The sequence below is a fragment of the Artibeus jamaicensis genome, unplaced genomic scaffold (assembly GCF_021234435.1).
Source record: "Artibeus jamaicensis isolate MK-2021 breed Jamaican fruit bat unplaced genomic scaffold, CSHL_Jam_final contig_399, whole genome shotgun sequence".
Taxonomy (NCBI): domain Eukaryota; kingdom Metazoa; phylum Chordata; class Mammalia; order Chiroptera; family Phyllostomidae; genus Artibeus; species Artibeus jamaicensis.
The window spans coordinates 2,468,578-2,483,985 of record NW_026521816.1 but is presented as its reverse complement, the minus strand read 5'-3'; the positions used below and the strand labels follow the sequence as shown (position 1 = coordinate 2,483,985).

Genomic DNA, 15,408 nt, shown 5'->3' with positions numbered 1-15,408 from the left:
TCTTTAGAGGGGAAGGGAAGGAGAGAGGGAGAGAAACATCAATGTATGGTTGCCTTTTATGCGTCCCCTGCTGGGAACTGGCCTGCAGGGAACCTGCCTGCAACCCCTGTATGTGCCCTGACTGGGATTGTCTGGTTCGCAGGCCCGCGCTCAATCCACTGAGCTACACCAGCCAGGGCCAAAATGTTATTTCTTATAACTTTAGAAATGACTTTTTAAAAGAAAAATAACAGCAGATACTATTCTCTCACCATGTTTTGGAACATTCTCAGTTGTTAAATTAAATTTTATTTAGTATTTAAACATGATTTTTTTTGTCCAGAACATGAATTTTTAAATTAAATTTATTGGGGTGACCTTGGTCAATAACATTATGTAACTTTCAGGTGTATAATTCCATAATATATAATCTGTTTATTGCACTGTGTGCTCACCACCCAGTCAGGTGTCCATGTGCCACCATATATTTCACAGACACCCTTTATTCTCTTCATCCTCCCTCTATCCCCCTTCCCTTCTGGTAATAATCCTTTTGTTGTCTATTGTCTCTGAGTTTATTTGCTTGTTTTCTTTGTTTATTGCTTTTTGTTTTATTATCCCACATGAATGAAATCATAAGGTCCTTTCCATCTGACTCATTTCGCTTAGTGTGATACTTTCAAGATCCTTCATTGTTGTCACAAATAGCAGTGTTTCATCTTTTCTATGGCTGAGTAGTATTCTGTTGTATATATGTACCACTTCTTTATCCAGTCATCTGTTGAAGGACTCTTAGGTTGTTTTCATGTCATGGCTATCATTTATAATGCTACAGTGAACATAAGGACACACATATCTTTTTGAATAAATATTTTCAAAACTTTTAAGGTAGCTACCTGGAAGAGGAATTACTGGGTCATATGATAGCTCTAATTCTTAATTTTTTAAATTACAGTTTACATTCAGTATTATTCTGGATTAGTTTTAATATGTACACCATAGTGGTTAGACAGTTATGTCTATTCTTAATTTTTTGAGGAACCCACATACTGTTTTCAATAGCAGCTGTCCCAGTTCACATTCTTACCAGCCATGTATGAAGATTTCTTATTTTCCACAACCTCTCCTACACTTTTTGTCTTACTGATAATAGCCATCCTAACAGGTATGAGGTGGTATCTCATTGTGGTTGGATTTGAATTTTTGTCGTAGCTAGTGAAGTTGAGCATTTTTTCATATACCTGTTGGACATTTGTATGTCTTTTGGGGAGAAATGTCTGTTCAGGTCCTTTGCCCATTCTTTAAATTGCATTGTTTGTTTGTTTGGTGTTGAGTTGTATGACATCTTTATATATTTTGAATATTAGCCCCTTATCAGAGGTATTGTTTGCAAATATCTTCTTCTATTCAGTTGAATACCTTTTTGTTTTGTTGATGGTTTCTTTTGCTGTGCATAAGCTTTTTAGTTTGATGCAGTTCCATTCATTTATTTTTTTTACTTCTTTTGCCTTTGGGGTCAAGTTCATAAAATCTTCTCTGATTCCAAGATCTATAAATTTAGTACATATGTTTTCTTCTATGTACTTTATTGTTTCAGTTCTTATATTTAAGTTATTAAGTCATTTTGAGTAAATATTTATGTATAGTGTCAAGTAGCAGTCTAGTTTCATTCTTTTGCATTTGGCTTTTAATTTTCCCAACACCAGTTATTAAAGAGACTCTCTTTTCTCCATTGTATCTTTTTGGTTCCTTTGTTGAAAATTAGTTGCCCATATACATGTCCATTTACTTCTGGGATCTCAATTCTGTTCCATTGGCATGTGGAACTGTTTTCTGCCAATACCATATTGTTTTGATTGCTGTAGCTTTGTGGTATAATTTAATGTCAGGGAGTGTGATAACCCCCTGTTTTGTTCTTTTTCCTCAGGATTTCTTTTACAATTTGGGATTTTTTTTATGGTTCCATACAAATTTGATGATGTTTTTGTTCCAGTTTTTTTGAAGAATGTTGGGAGTTTGTCAGTAATTGCATTAAATCTGTATATTGCTTTAGGTAATAAGGTCTTTTTAACTGTATCAATTCTTCCAGTCTGTAACATGGAATATCTTCCCATTTCTTTGCCTTCTTCATTTTCTTTCCACAGTGCCTTCTACATTTCAGTATATAGGTCCCTCACATCTTTTGTTAAGTTTATTCCTAGGTATTTTACTTTTGTTGTGATTGCAAATGGAAAAGTTTTGTTCATTTCTTTTCCTAACATTGTCAGTGTAAAGGAATGCAGCAAATTTTTGTACATTGATTTTGTATTCTGCCACTTTACTATATTTGTTTATTGTTTCTATAATACTTTTTTGGTGGCATTTTTAGGATTTTTTATATACAAAATCATGTCATCTGCATAAGGTGGCAGTTTTACTTCTTCATTTCCAACTTGGATGTCTTATATCTTTCTCTCGCCTGATTGCTGTGGCTAGGACTTCCAGAATGATGTTGAATGCAGTGGTAAGAGTTTGCATCATTGTCTTGTTCCTAATTTTAGAGGAAAAGCTTTCATTTTTTCACCATCGGTATGATTTTAGCTGAGGGCTTTTCATATATGCACTTTATTATGTTGAGATACTTCCCTATATACCCACTGTATTGAGTGTTTTAATTATAAATGGATGTTATATCTTGTCAAATGCTTTTTCTGTGTCTGTTCATATGATTTTTTATCCTGTTTTATGTGGTTTATTACATTGATCAGTTTGCATATGTTTAACCATCCTCACACCCTTGAATGAACTCCACTTGATTGTGGCATATGATCCTTTTAATGTATTGTTATATTTGATTTGCCAGTATTTTGTATAGGATTTTTGTATCTGTGTTCATCAGAGATACTAGTCTGTGATTTTGTGTGTATGTTGTTCTTGCCAAGTTTTGGTATTAGGGTAATGTTTAATATTTGGGTAATGAGTTAGGAATTATAGCTTCTTCTTCAATTTTTTTGAAAAGTTAGGGAAGGGTAGTTTCTAAATCTTTGAATATTCGGTTGAATTCACTAGTGAAGCCATCTGGTTCTAGACTTTTGGGAGGTTTTTGATGACTGTTTCAATTTCCTTACTATGGATCAGTCTATTTAGATTTTCTAGTTCTTCATTCAGCCTAGGAAGTTTATATATTTCTAAGAACTTGTCCATTTTTTTTAGGTTATTGAATTTGGTGGCTTATAACCTTTCATAGTATTCTTGTAATAGTCATTTGTATTTCTGTGGTGTTCATTGTAACTTCTCTGTCGTTTCTGATTTTCTTTGAGTTTTTTCTTTTTTCCTTACTGAGTCAAGCCAGAGATTTGTTGATTTTATTAATTTTTAAAGAAACAGTCTTTTGTTGCCTTATTTTTTTCTATTGTCTTTTTGTTTTGTGTTTCATTTAATTCTGCTCTGATTTTTATCTCTTCTACTTTTGGCTTCATTTGTTTTTCTATTTCCTTAAGGTGAAATGTTAGGCTGTTTATTTGAGATTTTTCTTGTTTCTTGAGGTGGGCATGTAATGCTACCCTCTCTTTACTGCTTTTGCTGCAGTCCCCAAATTTTTGTATTATGTGGTCTTGCTCATTTGTCTCTATTATCTATTGATCTCTCCTTTTGTTTCTTTGACCCAGTTGTTTTAGTAGCTTGTTGTTAAATCACCACATATTTGTGGTTTTTTCCAATTTTTTCTTTTTTGCTGTTGATTTCCAGTTTCAGATTGTCATGGTTAGAAAATATGCTTGGTATAGCAGCAGTCTTCTTAAATTTGTTGAGGCTAGTTTTGAGCCCCAACATATTGTCCTTCCTTGAGGGTATTCCATGTGTACTAGAAAAGAATGTATATTCTGTTGTTCTGGGATGAAAAGCTCTATAAATATTGATGTTCATTGGTCTACTATATCATTTAAGGCTGATTTTTAAAATTGATTTTCTGTTTGGATGATCTACCCATTGCCATTAATGGGGTGTTTAGGTCCCCTACTGTAATTGTATTTTTGTTAGTTTCTCCCTTTAATTCTCTTAGTAGTTGTTTTACATACCTTGGTGCTTTCATTTTTAAGTGCATATATATTAGTAAGTGTTATGTCTTCTTGATGTATTTGTCCCATTCATCATTGTAAATGATTGTCTTTGTTGCTTGCCTTTTTTATCTTCAAGTCTATTTTGTCTGATATAAGTGTGGCTACACTTGCTTTTCTCTGGATACCATTTGCTTGGAATGTCATCGTGTATATTTGGCTGTATATTTGTCTTTGCAGCTGAGATGTGTCTCCTAAGAGCAGCACATAGTTTCGTTTTGGTTTTTTTAATTCATTCTTCCTCAGTGCCTTTTAATTGGTGTGTTCAGTCCACTTACATTTAGAGTAGTTCTTGATGTATGACAATTTCCTATCTCCGTTTTATCTTTTGTTTTCTGGTAGTTCTGTGTCTTGTTTTTTTTTTTACCCATGTGTTTCTGTCATTTCAGTTTGTTGGTATTCTATGATTTTGTTTTCTGCTTCCCCTCCCCCACCTTTTTTTATGTATGTGTCTCAGTTTTATGTTTTTATTAAGTTCTTAGCTCCATAATTTCTTTGTGGTTCTTTTTTATAGTTTTGGTGTCTTTGGTGAAGTACTCTTCTTGTTTATTGGTTTTATTTCTGAGCTCTTTGAATTGCTTTTCCGAGTTTTCTTGTATCTCATTGAGTTTTTCAGAACCGTATTCTTGAATTCTCTAATTTAAATCACAGTCTTTCATGTCTTTAAGTTTATTTTTTAGAGACTTTTTTTTCTGAACTCCCTTGTTACCTTGGCTATTTGTTGTGCTTGATAGATTATTTTCCTACCTGGGCATTTTATCTATCTATCTATCTATTTATTTATCTATTTATTTATTTAGTATTTGACTCCACTGTTGAGCTGGTTGATAAGTAGAAGGCTTTCTTTTGTTTTTCAGTAGGTAGTGCTGAAGCACAAGTTTTTATTTTTTCTTACTTGCACTGCTGTGTCTTCCAGGATATCTGTGGGTTATTACATATTAGCCATGGAAAATGCCCCATACCCCGGAATAGGTGGGCATTGTTCTTCAGACCCAGTTGCTTGATTCTCTGGGCATCACCACGGTGGTGGGATGTGGTGGTTCTCTATGGTTCTGTAGACCTATGTGTTCCTACTGCCACCTTCCTGTAGACGGAACCTGCAGGTGGAGCTGATCTAAGTCAACACAGCTGCTATCAAGGTCCCCTGGATTTGTGAGAGAGAGGGTGGATGGGGGCTAACAGGTTTGGGTGTCTATAGCTTTTTTCTTCTTAGTGGGTTTAGCTTCATTGAGTATAGACCACTTAGGCTGGAAAGTTTTTCCTGACCATTTGTGATCTGCCTGGATTTTACTTCCAGGCAGGTCAGGAAGATGGGGTGGGTATGTTCCTGCATCTGTGGAATCCTTTGTGAGTTTTGGAATGCTGCCACCCTTTGTACTGCTTCTCTGCCCCTGATCCTGGGCTCGGGCTCAGCCTCAGTGTGTACCCCGATTGCTGTCTCTGCCTTTTAAGTTTGCCCAGTAGGAGTTCTCCCCCTGCCCTTCACTGGAATTTCATCAGCCAGGGCCGTGGCAAGTCCCTGATTGGGTCTGACTCCTGTCTCTGTCCTTATCTAGCCTGTTTCTCCTATTCACCCAATAAGCCCACCACCTTCAGATATCTCAATGTAAGGAGCTCTCAGATGTGTTTCTGTGTTGGGCAGAGAATTGATGATTTGAGTTACAGCTGTTCATCTTGTTGTAACTTCAAGGAAAGAGACTGGAGGTCCTTTTATACTGCAATATGGCTGACATCATTGATCCAGATAATGAATTCTTAAAATTTTTAGTGGATAGGGCTCTATGCATTGTAATTCACTATGGGGTTTCCAGTGGCTTTCTCAGTAAGAGATATTACATGCTTTTGTCTACATATTTTTAAATGTTTATTCAGCTCTTAGTAGTTAACAATTTACAACTTCTTTTTGAAGTAGTTTTCAACTATTTGAAGTTAAAAATATATGAACTTATAAAACCCAAAGATAATTCCTATATTAAATATTCTGTGCTATAGAAAGGAGGACCTTTTAAAAATTACGAAATGATAAAAAAGAGGAAGCAAGTTGCAAGTGGACTATTTACTAATCAGCTGGAGTAGAATTCCTACGTTAAAGTACAAAACACAGCCCTTATTACAGCGACATGTGTTAGACTCAACTGATAGCCAGACCATGGAAAGATCAAGTAAAATGGTGTCTTGTCTCCAGGCCCAGTGAGCTTTTTGCCCTAATTTGTACAGGGCTTCAGAGTCATGGCCATGAGGGGTCCTGTCCTTGGTTTTCGTTCAGTGCTTTGTGTTTCACATAAAGGCCTTGGCTGTCCTTGTGTGACAATCTCAGATAATGGTTCCAAATATAAATTAATGTTTTAAATGAGAAGAAATAGATGGAATGTGGTGTTCTTTGACTCATGTTATTATTTTAATCTGCCCATCATTTGTGTTTTGGTAACTGGCTTTATTGTAGTTGAAGCTTTAAAATAAAGGGTGCAGTTCACATAATTTAATCAGCACATATTTACTCTCATCCTTTTGTATTTCTCCTACTTTTAGCACAGATTGGCCGCTCAGCTCTCCTAGTCCAGTAGATGCACCATCAGTTAAAATATGCAAAATGGATCCTTTCTCTACAAAGGAACGTATTGAAATCATAGCTCCTTCACCACAAAGAAGCAAGTCTTTTTCAGTAGGGATTTCCTGTGGTCACACAAGTTCATCTGAGAGCCACTTCTCTCCACTGGAATTTTCAGGACCAGACCATGGAGACACCAGTGAGTCAGCAGGTGCATTGTACAACTTCCAGGACAGTTGCCTTACAGACTGTGATGTGGAAGATGGTACTATGGATGGCAGTGATGAGGGGCACTCCTTTGAACTTTGTCCTTCAGAAGCTACTCCTTATGTAGGATCAAGGGAGAGAACCTCCTCTTCAATAGTATTCGAAGATTCAGGCTGCGGTAATGCATCTAGTAAAGAAGAGCCCAAAACCAGCCAAGTGCACATTGGCAACAATTATGCTAATAAAATAACTGCTACCAAGCATTCCAGTAGCAAATCTTCAGAACCTACTTTGTCTGTTTCTCTTCCAAGACCAACCTCTTTAAGTCTAGATCTCACTAAAAACACTGCAGACCAACGCCAACCCAGTTCACCGAAAGTGTATCTTTACATTCAGATGCAGCTGTGCAGAAAAGAAAACCTCAAAGACTGGATGAACAGCCGGTGCAGCATTGCAGAAAGGGAGAGGGGTGCCTGCCTGCACATCTTTCTGCAGATTGCAGAGGCGGTGGAGTTCCTGCACAGCAAGGGGCTCATGCACAGGGACCTCAAGGTCGGTACTTATGGAACATCACCCACAGGTCTCAAACTGACAGTCTGTGCAATACTTGCAATATTTGTCAGGTTTTAATAAAAGTACTTGTAAGCGTGGAAGAGAGAGAAGGCCTCAGGACCAGAGATCTGGGAAAGTAGCTTGAAGGCGCCTCCTGCAAAAGTAAGAAATCTCATGATTTAGAAATCTCAGGCAAATTGAGAATTCTCCTCTATAATATGTTTATGTGCATTTTACAGTAAAAAGTATTCCCAATCTCCTGAAGAAAAAAAGTTTTAGTAAAATCCAAACATTCCATTTTCTTACGGCTTTGAGTAACTCTGGCACAGATTCCCATTGTGTCCTGAACTAGCACATTGAAAGGGACCCAAGGGACAGTTTTCTTCATTAGCCAGCTCTGAGTTAGCACAAGTTTTATTCTTTTTGCCCCTATTCTTGAACTGTTTAGGTTTTGGGGGAGGAGGTGAGAAGCTGGGTGATAAAAGGTGACTAATGGTTAGCCAAGTGATTGTAACTCTAAAATCTTTGATTCTATCTTTAATATATAAAATATTGAATATTGTAGCAATGCCATATACTAAATTACATAAGATTCTTACTAAAACATTCATTATTCAGTATGTTTCTAAAATAAGTATATAAACTTATTTAACTAATTTTTGCCATATTCCATATGCTTATAGTGATCATTATAGTATACATAGATGTGTGGTAAATACATAAATATTTTTCTGATGGATGTTACTTAAATTCTTGATAGACTTGGACTCATTTTAAGTATTTTCAGTTTTGTTTTACATAACCATAAATTAGTTTCAGGCACCAAATTAGCTATTAGGATGAGTAATTTTCTTCTTAACGTCAGCAGTCAGTTTTTTAAATTCATGAATATTTTTTAAGAGTTTGGAGTAACAGGGACACTAATTAGAAATACTTCCTCCGTTCCAAAGTAATTGTTGTTAACGTATATCTAATCACTTCAGTGATTTTATGTGGGCCAAAAATGATTGTCAGGAATTACTGTGTGCCGAATGAAAAAAGTTCAGAGATTGATTTTGGTAGGAAGGGAGAAGACAGCTTCCAACAGGCCAGATATCCCTAACTTGAGAGAGTGTTGGCTGTTGGAATGTGGTGCATGTTTGTCATTTGATTGGAACCAGTTACCTGATATACACATTTTTCTTATAGTTAACACATAGTATATATCCAAAATGCAAAGTTGAAAGGCATGTCATTATGTTCTTACTAATTTTGAATATTCTGTTGATTTTGAAGTGTTAATGAGATGTTGGTGACTATTTGTTTAATGCTACAATGTTGTCTAAAGATTTCTCTTGTATGTCTATGCACCAAAATGATTTCAAGAAATTTATTTTCACTTTAATTTTTCTACATATCAAAAACATAATCTTTTGTAAAGATAAATTCTGTTTAAACATTTCTAGTGAACCAGAAAAAAAATTCCTCCATAATTTTTATTCCTAGTCCAAAAAGTTAATGCATTGTGTCCTTTCTGACCTAAGTCTCTGAGCTCAAAGTTAAACATAGGACCTTTCCCTTTTTTATATTTTGGTCACATTTTTGTCATTACCACTCTCTGGTCCCTGATTCTTCAGACTTAATTGTAATCTTCTCTTCATTCAAGCTACGCTGGGTTTTTCTCCATTTCTTTTTAATTTTTTAAAGATTTTATTTATTTATCTTTAGAGGGGAAGGGAAGGAGAGAGGGAGAGAAATATCAATGCATGGTTGCCTCTTGTGTGTGTCCCCTGCCGAGAACCTGGCCTGCAACCCAGGCACGTGCCCTGGCTGGGAATCAAACCACGATTCTCTGGTTTGCAGGCCCGTGCTCAATCCACTGAGTACACCAGCCAGGTCTCAGTTTCTTAAATACACAGTGTCCTCATAGAACCTGATATTTCTCCTTCATAATCCTCATCACAATTATATTACTGTCTTCTGGTCTCCACAGGGGTGAGAGCTGTGTCTGTTTGTTCACCTATTATATTCTTAGCACAATGCCTGATGATTTTATTTGAATATTGTTTGCAACCAAAAGCATTTATAATAATTTAAAAGAAAATTTTGTTGCTCATATAATTCTATAATTTGAATATTGTTTGCAACCAAAAGCATTTATAATAATTTAATCTAAAAGAAACTTTTGTTGGCCCATGTAGCTGAACTATCTAAAATTTAAGTAAAGCTTTATCTAAGATTAAGGTGATATGGCCAGAATGTTGTCTTCCCCCACCCTCCACCTTGCCCTGTTTCTAGTTTCTATTTTAAGGTAGGCTCTTCCTTCACAGTCTCAGCACTGCTGCCAGCTATTCTCAGGGCTACACATTTTTTAAAAATTGTATTTTATTGACTGTTCTAATACAGTTGTCTTGATTTTTCCCTTTTTGCCCCCTTTCACTCAGTGCCCCTACTCCCTCAGGCAGTCCCCTCACTGTTGTTTATCTCCATGGGTCATGCGAATAAATTCTTTGGCTACTCCACTTCCTACACTGTACTTTACATCCCCAAGGCTATTCTGTAACTATCTATTTGTACTTCTTAATCCCCTCACCTCTTCACACATTCTCCCCCTCCCTCTCCTATCTGGCAACCATCTGGTAACTAACTTCTTTTCTCTCCCTGCTTTTAATAGTCTGTCTTTATTTTTTAACCTTTGGCATCTTAACTATGATATGTCTTAGAGTGGGCCTGTTTGCATCCATCTTGTTTGGGACTCTCTGTGTTTCCTGGACTCGTATGTCTGTTTCCTTCACCAAATTAGGGAAGTTTTCTTTCACTATTTTTTCAAATAGATTTCCGATTTCTTGCTGTTTGTCTTCTTTAGGCACCCCTGTGACACAAATGTTGGACCTCTTGAAGTTGTCCCAGACGTTGTTTATACTATTCTCATTTTGGGGGGATTCTTTTTTCCTTCTTGTTCTGCATGGTTGTTTCTTTCTTCCTTATATTCCAAATCATTCATTTGATTCTTGGCTTCATCCATTCTACTGTTAGTTCCTTGTAAATTGTTCTTTATTTCAATTAGTGCCTCCTTCATTTCTGAACAAGTATTTTTTCTGCTGCTGAGGTCCTCACTAAGTTCCTCAAGCATCCTTATAACCAGTGTTTTGAACTCTGCATCTGATAGACTGTTTTATTTTCTTTTCTGGAGGTTTTTTGTTTTTGTTTTTTTAATTTATCTTTAGAAGGAAAGGAGAGAGAGAAATATCAATGTATGGTTGCTTCTCATGCATGCCCTGACTGGGTCTTTTCTGGAGTTTTGATCTGTTCTTTCATTTGGGCCATGTTTATCTCCTCATTCTGGCAGCCTCCCGGTGTTTGTTTCAATGTATTAGGTAGAGGAGCTTTGACTCTGTGTCTTAGCACTGTGGCCTGATGTAGTAGGTATCTTGTAGGGTCCAGTGGTAAAGCCTCCCCTATCACCCAAGCTGGGTGCTCGAGGTACACCCTTTGTGTGGGCTGAGTACACTGTCTTCTTGTAGTTGATCCTTGGTTGCTTTTGGCAGGTCAGTGGGAGAGATTTACTCAGACCAGTCAGCTGCAAAAGCTAGCTGTGACCACTGACCACCAACCTCTACCTTCCATGGAGGGTCAGCTGTGTAGGGTGGGGGCAGGGTGGTGGTACTCTGAGGTAATCTGTAGTTGTCCACTGGGTGTGTTGGCCCTGGGTTTCCTGGGTGGCGCAGGCCAAGGTCAGCTCCCACCTGTGTTTTGCCCAGGGCACCAGGCCGGAGGTTTAAAGCAGTCTGAGGTAATTGTTACTTGTGCTGGGTTTGGACATTCCCAGGTAAAACCAACCTGTGATTCTAATCTGGCTGTAGCGAGGGCTCACTGAAGCCAACCGTTGCTTGTTTGATAGGATTTAGGAGTCAAGGCCAGCCATTCTTATGGAATAGCAGTTTAGGTGGACCCGTAAATTGGGTGGAGCCTCTGGAGATCTCCAAGCTAGGTTGCACAGTGTTAGCTGGGTTGATGGAGTCTCAGGGATGGCACCAGGTTACCTGCTCTGTGGGGGAAGGGTTAACAAAGGGACAATGGCCTCTGCTCACCTTGATGCCAGACACTTCAGTTTTTCCCTGTATACCACTGATGCCTTTCCAGCTGCGGTCCTGGTGCTAGAGTTCAGAGAGGGTAAGTCTGAATAGGTGAGTCCTTTGTGAGTTCTTTAAGAGGAATTGCTTGGGGCTCTAGCAATTTCTGCCAAGAACTCAATCCCCTCTGGTTTTCACAGCCAGAAGTTGTGGGACTTACTTCTTGGCACTGGAATCCTGGGCTGGAGGTCCTAGGATGGGTCTGGGACTCCTTGCTCCTGAGATATTGCTCACAAATTTTTTTCCATGTGGGTGTGGGGCCAGCACTTTCCACTTCTGCACCCCTCCTACTTGTCTGGATGAATGTGGTTTCTTTAATTCCGTAATTGTCAGACTTCCATTTAACTTGATTTCTGAGTGATGGCTGTCCTATATTTTAGTTGTAATTTTGATATGGTTGTGCAAAGAGATGAGCCATGTCTGCTTACGCCACCATCTTGACTGGAAGTCCCAGGGCTACACATTTTAAGTCTTTGGAGTGATGAGATAGGGAATAAGGGAGAAAAGTATCTCTTCTCCCCCACCATTGACTGGAAGTTCTGAGTTTCCTACCAATTGATAAACCAAGGACACATACTTATCCCTAAACCAGTGTCCTGACCAGGGGATGGGATTATGCTGATTGCTTTATGCAGCCATGGGTTTGCTGCATAGCTGGGAAGAAGAGAGTTCCCAAAGTCAAGTCAGGATACTTCTAGTGGAAGTACAGGGGAATAGATGCTAGAGAGCCTAAACATTAAAAATAAATAAATTTTGAAAGTCTATTGCAGTGTTCAGTAAATAACACTAGATTATGGCAGGCAGAGGAATTGTGAAATTTAAGGTAGCATAGTTTATTTTTGTTTCTCATGTAAGGTTATTTGTGGGAGAATGGAAGGTTATTACTATAGACTTTGGTTGTGTGCAGTAAGTTTATTAGTCAAAATTGTATACTGTCATTTTGGAGTTTGGGAATAAAATGTTATTTGTCTGGCAGAATTTGAAGATTGATGAAATTCAGTTTCATGAGCTAAATGGCTTTCTTTTTCCTTAGGTCTATGAATGGTGGTCATGTGAACAGAGGTTAGAGTAGGCTCTGAGGGAAGATATATTTCATGTAAAGGATGGACTTTAAGTGGCCCATGAGAAATTTGGTTACCTATATCTTTTAAACAGTTGTACATGAGAGTTTATAACTTGGGACAGAGGTCTTAGAATACATGGAAGCATATGGATATTAGAAGAGGCAGCACAAGGTTATAGTTATGAGCTCTTATTCTCCTTGATAGCCTACTTGTCTCTCTCAGACATAAACCGAGTATCAGTCTGTTTCATTCATTTATCAAATAGTAGTGATTGCTACCATAGGGCACAAACTACAATGACTGCTGGACCTGTGGTAAGGCAGCTGACATCCTTTTCTCCTAGAATCAGACTGCCTGAGTTTGAATCCCTGCTTTAGCACCTACTATTACCTGGCTAATATTGGGCCATTTACTGCACTTCTCTGGGCCTCTGTTTTCACATCTGTAAAAGGAAGGACTAATAGAACTAATAAGAGTCCTTATTAGGACTCTTATATGTGGAAACACTTTCCCTTCTCGCACAACCAAATCTAAAAACAACAAAGTTTTAGCAACAATAAATGCAGCCAAACTACAGAAAATTGAACAAGGAAGGACTAGTAGAACTAATCTATTAGTCCAAGGAAGGACTAATAGAACTAATCTGTTAGTCCAAGGAAGGACTAATAGAACTAATAAGGTTGCGAATTGACAGTGGTAAATAGATTAGAATGGCTTTTGGCTTATTTTAAGTGGTATATATGCATTTGCTATTATTTTTACTATTATTATAAGCATGGCTTCAGTCATAAATATAGAGAAGCTTGACAGAGAGAAAATGTATAGACTAGTAGGATTGAGCATTAAGTACCCCAGGCCCTAGGTACTGTGAATCTCTAAGGGTTGAAACAGATGCTGTTTGCTAACTCATGATCTAAATGGCTAAATGTAAATTCTAACTCCCTCTGCTACCCTTCCATTTTGTTTACTCACAGTACTTGTCTGGCATGGAAAGATTGTTCTTATTTTCATATTAGGTCATTTTAAAGGGAAACATGTTTGAAAATATCTAGTTTCTTGTATTTACTTTCTGTTGTCATTTTAATAAATTCCCTTCACTGCTCTCCTGTCGGTACACATCCATTGTGCTTTTGTCTGTTTTGTTTTTTTCCAGCCTTCCAACATATTCTTTACAGTGGACAACGTGGTCAAGGTTGGAGACTTTGGATTAGTGACAGCAATGGACCAAGATGAGGAAGAACAGATGGTTCTGACTCCAATGCCAGCATATGCGAGACACACAGGACAAGTAGGGACCAAACTGTATATGAGCCCAGAGCAGGTGAGGTTTTATTGTTTTCCTTCTTAATTGAAAGTATATTTTTAATGGACTTCCGCCAAGATGGAGGCGTAGGTGAAAACACTTTCCCTTCTTGCACAACCAAATCTAAAAACAACAAAGTTTTAGCAACAATAAATGCAGCCAAACCACTCAGCTAGACCAGTAAGAGGGGTGGAGCCAGCAGTGGAGCAGGTCGGGCAAAAAAGATCTCCCAACCCACACAGCCAAGGGCAAATCCCAGGTGTGGGGTAGCGATGGGCAGACCCAGTGAAGGTGCAAGGCTGCTGGCTGACCGCGGTCACACATTTGCACGCAGATAAACCAGTGAAGGAGCGAGCAGTGAGACAGACCAGGCAGACCCCAGGGGTGGGAAGGAGAAGAGGGGACTGCTATTGTCCCTCTCTGACCCCGCCCCCACATACAGCATCACAAACCAGTGACCTGGGTGGCCCTGCCCTGGTGAACATCTAAGGCTCCTCTCCTCATATGTAACAGGCGCGAACAGATCAAAACATGGCTCAAGAAGAACTCAGAGCCCCAGAGCCCATAAATGTAAGTGAACAAGAAATTGCCAAACTATCAGAGGCACAGTTCAAAACACTGATGATCAGGATGCTCACAGAACTGGTTGATTTTAGCCACAAATTAGAGGAACATATGAAGGCTAAACTAATTGAAATGAAGGGAAATACACAGGAAACCAATAGTGATGGAAAGAAAACTGGGACTCAGATCAAGGGAGAGGACCAGAAGGAAGAAGAAAATGACCAAACAAAAATATGAAGAAACAAGAATTCAAAAAACTGAGGAGAAGCTAAGGAACCTTCAGGACATCTTTAAACGCTCCAACATCCGAATTATAGAGGTATCACAAGGGGAAGAGGAACAGCCACAAGTGGAAACCTTATTTGAACAAATAATAAAGAAGAACTTTCCCATTCTGGCAAAGGAAATAGACTTCCAGGAAATCCAGGAAGCTCAGAGAGGCCCAAAGCAGTTGGACCCAAGAAGGAACACACCAATGCACATCATAATTACATTACCCAAGATTCAAATGAAGGAGAGAATCCTAGAAGCAGCAAGAGATAAGGGGACAGTCACCTACAAAGGAGTCCCCATCAGACTGTCAGCTGATTTCTCAAAAGAGACTTTACAGGCAAGAAGGGGCTGGAAAGAAGTATTCCAAGTCATGAAATCCAAAGACCTACAACCAAGATTGCTCTATCCAGCAAAGCTTTCATTTATAATGGAAGGGCAGATAAAGTGCTTCTCAGATAAGATCAAGTTCAAGGAATTCATCATCACCAAGCCCTTATTATATGAAATGTTAAAGGGACTTACCTAAGAAAAAGAAGATAAAAAAGATGAACAGTGAAAGGACAGCAAACACACAGTTATTAAGAACCACACCTAAAGCAAAAGCAAACTAAGAGGACAGCTAGATCAGGAGCAAACCATAGAAATGAAGATCACATGAAGGGGTAGCAACAGGGGAGTGGGAGAAGGAGAGGGGGGAGAAGGTACAGAAAAT

General features: G+C 38.3%; 1 protein-coding gene across 3 annotated transcripts in view; it reads left to right on the top strand.

The window, feature by feature from the left end:
* Nucleotides 1–15,408, top strand: part of EIF2AK3 (eukaryotic translation initiation factor 2 alpha kinase 3) — a 103,780-nt gene that overhangs the window by 74,141 nt on the left and 14,231 nt on the right. For all 3 annotated transcript variants that reach the window (XR_005084937.2, XM_037163027.2, XM_053665258.1), the window contains exons 13-14: nucleotides 6,603–7,380; nucleotides 13,710–13,877. Coding sequence is in view for 2 of the 3 variants with exons in the window: in XM_037163027.2 (XP_037018922.2) it covers nucleotides 6,603–7,380; nucleotides 13,710–13,877 (946 nt within the window). In the remaining variant the exon portion in view is untranslated. The remainder of the gene's footprint in view (nucleotides 1–6,602; nucleotides 7,381–13,709; nucleotides 13,878–15,408) is intronic.